The following is a 12,559-nucleotide window of genomic DNA, read 5'->3' as shown; positions in this document are numbered from 1 at the left end:
TTAGATGAGTTTTGGAATCTGCATGCCCCACTCCAAAATTGTCTTCGCGAGTAGTGGAAATACAAACTAGAATAGCACTCAATAGACCTGTTAACCTCTAAGACCCGTCTTCCCATAATGAAACCACATTTAAATTCACTAAAGATTTTTGTTTATATTTGAAACAAATTGCGCAATCTTATACCAGCCCCCTAAACATGCCTGATGATTTAATCAACATCCATAAATTCTCAGGGAAATCAACATTGTTGAAGAATGCTGCGTCTAACATTTTCATGGATCCGCCCCAAAACGTAATTGGATTCCTGACTCGTACTACGTCCTTCCACCGAGTTTTATGGTAATCCGTTCAGGGGGTTGGGAGTAATCCTACTAAATAAACAAGCATAATAGACATTGAGGGAAAACTGGGATTTATTGCGTTTGTGAACACCACTTGCACTAGGTGACACTACAGAGACAAACCTTATTAAACTGGACCCTACTGAACCGGAGGTCGCATCTGTTGGTGAAAGACCCCAAAACATAAAGAATATTCACAGAAAATCGAAGAATCGTTACACAGTTCATTTCACGTTTCACTACTTCTCTCGGTGGGTTTGGATCACGATTGGCTTCTTCTTTTGTGATGTCACAATTCAGCTCACACCCACAACTCCGATTTAAAGGTGCGCACAGAGAGGCTTTTTCCATTCAACTGATGAATGTGAAAAGTCTTTCTTGTGTCAAACAGTGAAACTCAAACATCCAATAGAAATAAAATAAGCCAATCATAATTATTAAATTAAGTTTGGCGTTATGACAAAAACAAGTCCATTTCTACAGACAGCTATCTCTTAATTTGTGATGGTAGAAGAGCAGATCAGATCCATTTGCATTTCAACGAAAAAATGTTGCATTGCTGATGCAGGGTGAAGAGACATTGATCAAACTCAAACATAATTCTCAAACTGAAACTCCTGCATATATGTGCCTAGTGCTACTCTAGTGATTTAATTGGATTATAGTGGACTAAAAGTTCACGTAGTGCATTGTTTACAAAGTTTTCAGGCATCCTCATCATGGCACTGTGAGATGCACGGCCAGCTTTGAACCGATGTGACACTGATGCCTGTTCAGTCTTCCACCTTTCTAGAAGCTGTGCTGAGGTAGAATGAAACCTGCCTCTTTCCGTTACTGCTGAGCAGCTTGGTCCAGACTTTTGCACACAAGGTGAGTAAATATTTGCCTCGACATACAACATAACCCCTCACGTCCGACCCCACAGAGAATGCAAAGCACGCCTCCAAAGCTGCTTTAATGCCAATCCCTGATTGGAGCGGCTTGAAACTGCTGTTGGCTTAGGGTGCCCAGATCTCCTGTTGGGAGTAATTAAAACCTAGCCACTCCGTCGGGGGGGATCGACCAGGCTTGTGCTGAGGGCCTGAGCTGCTGAGGAATGCCAATATGGACCCACTGTGGCTGAGGGCGGCCAAGAAACAAAACAACAAAATACACCTGCACCGCCATGCTAACACCACAAATTAACTAAGGAGCTCAGGCAGAAGCCGGGAAAGTGCCCATTCACAAATCCATGTAAGATTTGCACTGAAAATAAAGAGCTACATTCCCAAACAACACATACTGTATACATATATGACTGATGTTACTAAGACTATAACAGAAAAGCACATACTTTTCTTAAACTCTTACATTGTAAAGTATATTTTTCAAATGTGTGATTTCAAATGTGTGATTTTGGAATGAAACACTTCATGATTAAAAGGTTTGCGTTATTTGCAAGATTATTCACAACCCATACACCACAGACCCCTCCTCCAGGATCTTGGGTTCATATCTTAAACTTTAAAAAAGAGGCCTTTAAATGTGTGTGGGACAAATATGTGCAAAGACCCTCATAGCTGTACAATACAGAAACATTAAGCAAAAGTAAACTAAATCATTTAAAAAAACAAGATTAACATTAGTGTGTGAAACTATACATAATATACTAAAGCAAGCCAAGGCCTTATTTGAACATTTTCTCTTCACTCTATTCTTCATATTCACCAGTATTTCTACACACTAACAGTGACTCTACCAACAAAAAAACAAACAAACAAGCGACCATCAAGACCCATATTTATCCTAGTATTTCAGTATATAAGGCCTCTTGAAGTGAAAACTGTAATAAAAGGGAGAAACCCTGCAGGCTGATTTGTAGTAATTAAATCAATACTGATGCATGCATGTCAAGCTCTTAGACTTTTACATTGACACAGAACCGTGGACCTTTAAACATGGTTAGCCTGCATTTAACACAACAAAACAGCAGCTCTGTGCACCTGAGGAACCAGAGATAATGATTCTATTCAACTTAAATTTTCCACTCAAACCCAACCCTCTGATCCACTAAAATCTCACAATCTGAATAAACCTCTATCAAAATGTATGGAAGGTAGGTTACAACTTATATAACTAGAACCCAAATGACCAAACACACTCTTGTGTTTGTATTGACACTGTGTAACCTGCAACACGTTGCATATGAAAACAAGTACCATCAGATTCAGCCTCATTAACTGTTAGTGGTTGCTTAGAGTGCAGCATATTTTCTTCCACTCCTGGGCCGGTGTGGAGTAACTGCATTTCCTGGAGGCTTAGCCCTACTACAAGGCTCTAAGAACACGTCCCTTCTACACAACTTTAATCACTTCGGAGATGATTATCCAGAGCAAAGCATACAAAGGAGGCCCCCATGCCCTCTGACTGCATTACAACACATTGATCCCCTTCCCACAGACATGAAATCCTAAACGAATATCACATGGGATTATAAATCTACCCTACTTTGTGTGAGGGGCTTTGACATGGCTTTTTGCTCTTGCAAAACAGGAACCAACCATCAGAGGTGAGACCTGATCCTTTAAGAATCATATCTGCACAGAGTGGTGCCACAGTGCACTACTATAACTCTAATAGAATTTTTCACTTCACTTTCACTGCACCAGATGTTAACACTGACTTTCGATTTGAAGCCCTGCATCTCTTAAGCCTGTTAAAACACTGAGGTGAAATAGAAAATATGCATCAGATCCTTTAAGACCCTATAACTAAGGCTAACTAAAGATATAACATAAAACATGCATATCAACATTTTTATGTGTACATACAGCACATGGCCTTATTCCATACAGATTGCCTCAATCGCTCTATCTGAGAGGAAAACATTTTTGTCACACAGGCTGGAGGCCTGACATACCAGGAAGTACAATTCACTACCATCTTTAACCACCCTAACAAATAAACTACTGTCAAAAAGTGGTTGTTACCGGGTGAACTAGACAAATGCATGAGCCACAGAGACATGATCAGAGTATAAATGAGGGCTGCTGCTAAATGCAAATACCCAGGTCTGAATATCTTGAAGCTAAACTTTAGTTGTCAAAGTAGAATTTGTGCATAGCATTATTTCAAACTTTTCACTATTGTAAATGTATACTGATTGTAATTTCTGCATTCATTTATTGCATAATGGCAGGAAGGCTACGATGGACATAACAAAAACTTAACAAGATCGTGTCTCATGACCACTGTGTGAGATGATCAGTACATTTGACACGGAGGAGACAAACCACTCTTCTGCCTCAGTTCTTGAAACGTGTCTGCTCACAAATGTGGTTGAATTTCCTGAAATGAAAACAAAAGAGAAGAGACCTTACCAGTTAGGTCAGAGAATCAAATCAAAGAAATGTGGTTAGACAGCGCTTTAAGATGGAGAAGGAGAAAATACAAGACCATGTTTATACAAGGACTCCTTCTAGTGGTAAAATGAACAAACTACATGCATAGAGATGGCTGTTAAATAAATAAAACAGTAAAGACGAAATCCAAAGTGATTCAGTCATTCAGCTCAGGGAAAAACAAAACCCTGAAATACCTGAATACAATGCAAGTTTTTAAACCCGTAAGGGAACAAGGACACAGTTGCAGTGGAGACAGAGATCGCTTATAATGCTTCACTGTAACTAAATGTTTGTTCTATGTACCCACCCGAGGGCAGATTTGCTGTGAGTGCATTTATGTGGTGTTTTGTATCCAATAAGACTCACATTGCATGATGAGCCTTCACCTGCGTACGACAGTTGCGCCCCCAGTAACAGTCGGGGCGGGATGCTACAGCAGCTGAGGAGGAAAATCAGGAGAAGTCAATATAAGGGTAAGACGATGTTTCGGTGAAAATCTTTAAAATTACCAAAGCCCAAACGTAAACGTTTCCTAAAAAGCCTTCAAAAAGGGATCTTGTTGTGTCTGACCTGGCAGTTCAGAAAGAGGGATGTTCTGTCTGTACTTGTAGGCCAGCTCCTTGAACGATCGCAGGCCGCAGCAGAAGCACGTGACGGTGTTTGCAGTGATGCGGCAATCTGAAAGTCAGAAAGTCATCAGTGTCTGTTGCAAATCGGAACCTAGTTCAGCCACATTGTGCGTGCTCCATGGCAGTGAATGAGACACATACTGTAGATCTCCCAATGGTTTCTGTATCAACATCCACTACTTATTAATGAACGTGTGTTGAGCTCACCTGTCAGACCGTAGTTGGCTTGCTGTAAACCCTGCAGAGCCTCCTGAAGAAGATCTCTCCATGACTTCCCTCGCGAAGACAAGTAGTTCTGGTGGAGGCAAGGAAACACACACAAAAGCATCTTATCACCACGTATGACGGTATGTGCAGACATGCACTTCAAGCATGTTACAGTCTTAGCGTGTAAGTGCACTCTGCAGTTTTGGAGAGAAGCTTTAGGTGGTGAACTTGGCATCTGGAGATAGTGTTTACCTAACAGTAGCAAAAGCAGTTTAGTGGCTACACATTCTTAAATGAGCATATTATTCCTGTTAGGTGTGAATTTTTTTCTATTGGTAATTTTACACAATTGGTCAATTTAGTGGCACAAATGTAATGTTGTGACAGGGTGAGTGTGTGTGCAGCACAAGAGTTTTATTATTGCACATTTATATGGACAATAATAAGCGCACAGGATTTTGTTTGCTCGAATGAAATTACTATTATTTACTTGCGTATCATTTATCTTCAATCTGTGAGTAATGTGCTTTCAAAAAATATTTTTCCGTGCTCAAATCTCAAATTGCTTGCACAGTAATGAGGCGCAAATATGAAACCGTTTTATTTGCAGTTGAATCAACCATCAAGGACACAAATAGCATTAACAAATGACTTACACAAGTAATATACAAATAAATACAAAAATGGTGAATAACAAGAACATATTTCCCATGAAGTCCCTCTTACCTGGAGGATCTCTGACTCATAGTTGTTGTTGTTAAGCACTCCATCCAAACATTTGTCCGTCAAATTAAGCTCTGGAAAAAAAGCACTGAATTTTTATTGCAGAACATTTAGCAAACTACAACTCATAAAATATTCTATTAGGTTTAGTAGCTGCTGAGGTTAAACATCTTTGGGACATTTTAATTTCATGACAATTGTCAAAATGATAGATTAATGTAGAAGCACACAATCTGCACCTCAATTAAAAGTTATATTGGTAACAGCCAAAACAATCCCACACTGCTCCCAACCTACCAACCAGCCATAAGGGAAGAGTTTGAGATCCCCCCCGAGGCTGTTTTGCTCAAACACATACATACCACTGAATCGAGCCAGACAGCCCTGACAGCCAATCCTCTGGCAGCCCCAGTACATGTGACAGAAGTGTCTCTGGCACAGCATACCTGCCAGCACACAACACATCATGCATCCAGGGTTACAGAATGGAGTTTGTGCAAAAAAGTTATACTTTATTATCTCAGATTTTTGCATACCTCAAAGTATGCAAATTAAATACATGTTAGAGCGTGACACAATTTACTGCACGGACTGATTTCTAGTTTCCTACATAAACTCCTTCATCTGTCTCTTTAGTTACATGTAGTTTTCTGCCTGACAGTATATTTTTATATCGGTTTGTTTTTGTGCAGAGGGACTAACATGTTCGGAAGGCACTCACATTGTTGAGCGGCAACCTGCTGGCTGTTCAGCTCTGCCCGTCTGTCTGGCATTGGCTGGAGGCAGCAGGTGCAGATGAGATGGCAGCCCTGAGGGGGGCAGCAGTACTCCGGTGGAGCTGCAGACAGGAAGGGGGCAGATAAAGGTTTTACACACGACCTGATGGAGGCCAGGAGGATATTTACAGTGTTGCTACAGTGGTTTTGTTTAAATTGCACACAGCAATTCTAGTTTTTTGGTATTAAAAGTATAACAGCATGGCATATCCTGCAAATGTGAGAAAACAGTTCAACTTTAACTAGTAACCTTCCTATCTAATCTATGCTCACAATCACCAGAGGGGTCATCAGAGGATGTTGAGGGCTGCTCCCATGTGGACTTTGCAGAGTCTTCTTCATTTGCTGGTGTTGGTGGAGCAGGTACAGGTGGCGGAGCGGACAGACCAGGGAACCAGTAGTTTGAACCTGTAGCAAACAGCACCTGGCTGACCTCCCTCCTGTAGCCGGGGCACTGTCTGCACATCAGTAGAGGCTGACTGGAGTCCAAAACACAAAATAAAAAAATAATCACACCGAGAAAAAACAAAACATGAAAAAAAACTGTCTTCCAACATTGATGACTTATTATTTTCATGTCACAATGTTTTTATGAGGTTGATGGTTTTCATTTTTTTAAGTGTTTTTTTAAGTTAACCTACTGCACAGTTATTCAATACATTTTTACCTGTATATCACCAAATCATAACAGCATCATTATCTCAAAGCACTGAATATATATAGACATTTACTTATGTTTTCCATAGATGGTTAATCATGTCCTCTAAAATGTGTCAGAAATATACATATATAAGTTTCCAACAAATGCAAACTGCAAGACCTTTTACCTAAAGTCTGAAGAGTCACTGTCGTTGTCAGAGAGCTCAAGGAGGTAATCTGAGCCCTCCTCATCAGAGAAGTGGCGCTCCACTTTTGGCTGCAACATGTCCTGAGTTATCTTGTTACGGCTTTCCATGCTCTTCAGATCCTCCTCACTGCGACCCTTTTCTTTGGGACAAAAAGGTGCACATCAACACAAACAAATCAATATCTGCTCACATTTTGGGGATATTAAATAAAATAAGTAGATCTTGCTTACACACAGTTAAGTGCTAATGTATCACGATTCAAATATATCTTGATCTTTTCAAACCTGGGTGCTGGATGAGGTAGGCCTCCACAAGGTTGTTGAGGATGTGGTTCTTACGAATCCTCTCCACACGGCATCGGCAGGTGGGGCAAAGGGAAGAACGCTCCATCCAGCCCGAGTAGCAGGCAGCACAGAAGACATGCATGCAAGGCTGCAAACTGAAGCAAAACCAGACTTTGAGTATTCAACTCAATCTCTTTTTACACTTGATGAATGTGCATGAGTATCCAAAGTACCTTGCAAGACCACAAAGTGGGGGAAAAATCCCTAAACTTGGGTATCACAGCCCTTGAGATCTTACCTGACACAGTCATGCAGCAGGTCCTGGCAAATAACACATGTCAGAGTCTCCTCCATCTTGTCAGTTTTAGCCCCTTCCACTGGTGGTTTGGGTAAAAGACTCCCACGACTTCCCTTAGCTGCAGCGATGACTTCTGCACTGGAGGTTTGTGGCGAAGGTGAATCATAACCGTTATCTGTAAACACAAATAGTGTATATTACACCCTCCAGGCTCGGCTTAAGGCTGGTGTAAAGAATAAGGTCTGGAATTGAATCTGACAAAAGCTCTCAGAATATGTAAAACTACTGTTAACTGGAAAGACACTCTCGTCTGACAAGGTCACCTTAAACTCAATCAAATTGCACACATTCGGAGATATACACTATATGGAAGAAAGTATTGGTACAAAATCTTCATCATAGAATCCAGGTGCTTCATTCAGTCCCATTGCTAACCGTCATCTTTTTTCCGCCTTTTTCTTTCCGGCTCCATATAGTCCATATCTTCTTTAGCAGGGCCTGATGAAAAAAATAGAAACAACAACAAATCAGTTGAAACAGATCAGACTTGGAATGATTCATATAATGTGGTTCATGACATTTGTGTGACATTAGGACATAAATACAAGCAGTGCTGGACCAGTTAAAGCTGAAAGGCAGGCATCAATTAGAACATCACTAAAGTGGAAGTGAGTTCTCGGAACAGTATTGTGCACCATAGAGAAACAGATTATGCCTGTTTGTAATCATTTTGTACTTTCCTTACTCCTGACAGCAGCACTGGTCTGCTCTGTCCAACACCTAAGACCACCTTGCAATTAAAATAACACTACCACCAAGTTGAATACTTATTTATTTTAATCGTGTTACATGTATTTTTATTAAGTTTACGTATAGCAGCAACACACAATGCTGAGAGTGAACGGAAGTGCTAGTTCCACAAAAGAAGCTACTTATGTGCTTTGAAAGCAGCTTGATAACACAATGTTGAGAGAATAAGAGCACAGGCACTAAAACCCACAACAAAGGCCATTTACTCCATCATCTGGTACCTGTATTGACCACGAGGCCAGTCGGTGCCAGGATCTGACTCTGCCAAATTGGATCTCATGGTACGTTCACTTTGTGGCCGATTAATCAGAGCAGCGTTTCTTTTTACTTTCTAAGTTTCTAAAAGTTGGGGGAGGTGGTATAACTGACTCATTTAGTCACAATCATAGTTGGGATTTGGTTGGCAAAGTCAGATAGAAGCCATGCTGAAGATAGTGTGAGAACACGCCAGCGAACCATGTTTATAAAAGACACCACCTCTCTGTCTGCTCCTTTAACATCCAGCTAATTCATGGACACAAGAAATCTGACTATTGACAACATTACTCCAGGCTTATATATTCCATTCATATCCATGTTATAATAAGCATTATAGTGTGATTATAGGTCAAATCAATATTTCAACAACTAGGTCATACGCCTGTCCCTATGGAAAATATCACCATTTGGAAGTTTTGCTAAAACACACCTACCTAATGCAATGTTTGGAGTACTCCAAGTCTTGATTTGATTATTTATTTTTCTGAGCATGACCTCATTTAGGTTAAGGTAATCAGAAAGTACTGTTTCAGACTATTATTTAATCTGGTTCATATTGGGATATTGTTGTCCATATAAACGTATCTAATCTGACCACACAGATGATACTTTGTTGTTACAGTTATAAATATGTATACCAATTCCATTTCATACATTACATTCTTTGTCATATCATGACGTTATTTTAAGGTCTTATCAACCCATATTTAAATGAACTTACCAAAGGCAGGAGAGGCTGTGGTCGCCATGAGACCAGAAATGAGGGGGCTCTCGATGCAGAAGTGGGAAGTTGAGGTGGAGGGTTGAGGTTCCTCCTGAGTCGGATCACAAGGAGCCTTTGAGAGCATCACAGGCTCCACGGAGAGCGACATGTCTGAAGCTGGGACAGGAGCCGGACTGTGGGCTGGTCTCTCCACGTCTGAAGTACACAAACAGAGGGGTTAATAAAAGGTGAATGACCTGGACAAAATAAACCATCAATCTACTTACCATAACAAGGTTCTGAAATAGATTGCTCCGTTTTGATAGAGTGGTAAACATAGGCGATGTCTACAGGGTGAAAAGAGAGAAAGTGGTCCAACTTAGCTTCTTATGAATTCATATAAACCGTATTGTTATTATCACGGCAAAAAAATGTGAACAACTCACTTTGCTCTGGTTCACTTTTCCTATAGACAAAGTAGATGACATCACCGTTCTGCAGCATGTGAGTTTGCTTCTTCACCAGTTTGGACATGTTGATCACTGTGCCATTCGTGCTGCTCACAAACAGAAGTGCAATCATGTGTCATTGTGATGGTTTGTTGAGTTTGCTTCATGAAAGGACAAGTACACACACCTGACCAGCTGTTAAAATACAAGCTCTCTTCCAAACGTTTCAAGTATTCCTTCACACAGTTTGAGTAGAGCATTAATTTGGGAGTTAACTCATGATACATGCAATAATATCTGAACTGACCGTTTATGGGAAATGATGGGTTAACAATCAGTGTACACTACCTCATGTCTTCGAGCCACACCAGGCCGGAGCTCTCATCTTGCACAATCTTGCAATGCTCCCCTGACACCAGTTTGCTGGCTGGAAATGACAGATAACATCCTGGCAACACAACAAAACACCATGAGAACACAGAATGGACATTTGACAGGTTACTGAAGCTCCCCAAGACAGGAGCTACTCAAGGATGAGTAAAGGGCCACTTTAAGGGGGGAAATCTGAGTATTCTAGAAATAAGTCAGAATTGAAATAGATTCATAATATTTAGAGTTAAGTTGTAAATTATAAATTACAAGCGTAAAATCATGGAAATCAAGCTGTTTCCTGAAGCTATATTTTAGTATAAATTTCACAAAATAATAATACTTTCTTCTTCAAAAATCTTTTGTTACATTAGTACCGCATTACCATACTTATCCAAAGTAAGGATAAGTATAGAATTGTGTCTACTCAAACAGGTTTGGAGGAGGTTGCATCTTTTTTGGAGGAGAAAAAGTGTTAGTGGTTCGCCTGAGAGATTATCTTTGGTTACATCTACTTGATATTCAAAGATATTTCACTATTTCTTGAGAAACAATGAGATTGGTAATCAACATTTTTTATTTAGAAGAACTGGAATGCTGGCGATGTTCTCCTTGCTGCTCATTTCCCCCCAAACATTTTTTTCTTTATTTTTGAAATATTACAACTAGTTTCTCATTCAATTATGACTTAATTCTCGTATATCAATACATCATTTTTTTTATCTGAATGTTTTTTTGTTCTGTACCTCGCTGTGAGTATAGTGGTACATAAATCTTTCCATTAAAGATCATGACATGTTTTTATATTAATTTCAGTATTTCCATCTCTGACCAAACTTCTCCATATCACTACATCGAAAATTCAACCTCATGCTATTAAGATTCACCTAAAAGCATGTTGCGTCAGGTTTTTTTTTACAGCCATGAATGCCCAGACATAGACTAACCAATTAAAACTATTGCTTTGCAATGCAAACAAGTAGACCCCAAAAGTCCTCAACAAAGCAGACACAGGGGGAAATATAGGCCTAGACCTTTTCTTAAGCAAAACCCATACAGAAAAAATCTACTTAATATTCCGCACACATGTTCTCAATGGACGTCTTTTGTTGTCATCCCAAGGGGCCGTCTAAGTTTGGTGCACTAAAAAAGCTTTGTGTTTTCAAGGGGGAGGTTTTAAAGGCTCCAGACACTGACAGCAATGTCTGCACCACAGACAGGCTTGTCTTTTGTTAGGAGGTATACCACATTTTGAGCTTTTTTTAAAGGATAGAATGTGAAATGTTTTATAATAAAACAAGATTCTTATTTATCTTTTTAGTTAGTTCCATCATTCATTAATTCCATCAAAGAAACAAAGTATCTGACCCTTTTTCCTGCCAACTGTGCATTCCCTGTTGAAAAGCAGCACCGTCTCACTGGAGTCCACTTTGACCAGCTTCCCCCATGGTCGTCCTCTCCCACAACTGTCCATCACCTGATGCTTTTGTTCCTGGAAGAAATGATGAGAAAAGGACGGTTTGAATAAGCAACCATCGATAATTATGTGCCAGACAAAATGAAATGAATCCTCAGCGCCATGTTTTGAAAGTGTTTGCGTCGCAAGATTGGCTCTGATGAATGATGCCAAACTGGCTACACAACTCTGACATTCAAAGTCAAAACACCGTTTACACATTATATGTTTACTTCATTTTAAATCATTCATCCATTCTAACGTTCTGTATTAGATTCACTACACTGAAATTGTATTAACGTTATTGTTTAATGTTTCTTCAGCAAACACACAGTATAACTTTTTACATGTACACGGATTGTTATGAGTTTGAAATCGCTTTAAAAAAAATCAATTTCTAAAGGATATTTCATGCATAACCTGAGCCGAATTGACGAGTGCAGCTTATGGAGCCATGGACGATTATGTGCAAAGTTATCGTGCGCATACACCGAGCACATCAACCAGGAAGACATACAACTGGGTGAGTTTCCAGCGAGGTTTGGTAAAGATCCCTCTAAGGCACAATCTGCTAACCAGACGTCGCTACGCTCGGTTTCTCTGGGTTTACTAGCTATCCAGCGTCAGCAGCGGACTTTACCGTGAGGCCACCTGGTCAAACCTGCTCTCCTCTCGGCTGCCAGCCCTCGGTGTGCTCCACCGTCTCGTCTCGATTCATATTACAACAGTTATTGTCAACACGCGCAACTTCGCTCAATAATAACACGAAGCTAACGCGAAAGCTAACATTAGCAACCCACCGTAGCTCGCAGCTAAGAGAACACGTAGAGAAACCCCCCGGTGACGTGACGACTCTCTCATGTGAGGAACTGTTCGTTTACCGTCACGGGACGAGTTTGTTGATGAGTTGGCTGAGAATAGAGCAGCTTGGCTTCCTCATGTGCCAGAGAAACGCTCAGACGCACTTCCTGCCAGGGCTGACAATACGCATCAGCTGATGGAGGAGGGGCAGAGGAGCCTGTGG

General features: G+C 40.4%; 1 protein-coding gene across 4 annotated transcripts; it reads right to left on the bottom strand.

Moving 5' to 3' along the window:
• Nucleotides 1-396: 396 nt before the first annotated feature.
• chfr (checkpoint with forkhead and ring finger domains, E3 ubiquitin protein ligase) lies at nt 397-12,559 on the bottom strand. Of its 4 annotated transcripts, none has more exons than XM_062384585.1 (18): nt 12,417-12,559; nt 11,448-11,571; nt 10,059-10,158; nt 9,708-9,817; nt 9,549-9,608; nt 9,280-9,477; nt 7,926-7,988; nt 7,491-7,665; nt 7,193-7,347; nt 6,888-7,047; nt 6,334-6,539; nt 6,006-6,122; nt 5,647-5,730; nt 5,288-5,358; nt 4,562-4,649; nt 4,296-4,403; nt 4,092-4,164; nt 397-3,669 (listed from the first exon to the last, which is right to left on the bottom strand). In XM_062384585.1, exons 2-18 carry the CDS (start codon nt 11,551-11,553, stop codon nt 3,627-3,629), a joined length of 1,917 nt encoding a protein of 638 aa, XP_062240569.1. In that variant the 5' UTR covers nt 11,554-11,571; nt 12,417-12,559; the 3' UTR covers nt 397-3,626. The 4 variants fall into 4 exon arrangements, with proteins under 4 accessions (XP_062240569.1, XP_062240563.1, XP_062240586.1 ...); XM_062384579.1 differs by having other exon boundaries at nt 12,336-12,526; XM_062384602.1 differs by having other exon boundaries at nt 6,340-6,539; nt 12,336-12,526.

The sequence above is a fragment of the Platichthys flesus genome, chromosome 3 (genome assembly GCF_949316205.1).
Source record: "Platichthys flesus chromosome 3, fPlaFle2.1, whole genome shotgun sequence".
NCBI lineage: Eukaryota > Metazoa > Chordata > Actinopteri > Pleuronectiformes > Pleuronectidae > Platichthys > Platichthys flesus.
Note: the sequence above shows the minus strand (reverse complement) of the source record. Positions and strands in the feature narration are given on the sequence as shown.

Bases quoted from the DNA above. Each gene is read 5' to 3' on its own strand.
- chfr (XM_062384585.1), bottom strand. From the start codon at position 11,553: ATGGACAGTTGTGGGAGAGGACGACCATGGGGGAAGCTGGTCAAAGTG. The intron at 9,609-9,707 runs GTGAGTTGTTCA...TTCACCCTGTAG, and splicing joins GAAAAGTGAACCAGAGCAAA to ACATCGCCTATGTTTACCAC. The intron at 4,404-4,561 runs GTGAGCTCAACA...TCTGACTTTCAG, and splicing joins AGCCAACTACGGTCTGACAG to ATTGCCGCATCACTGCAAAC.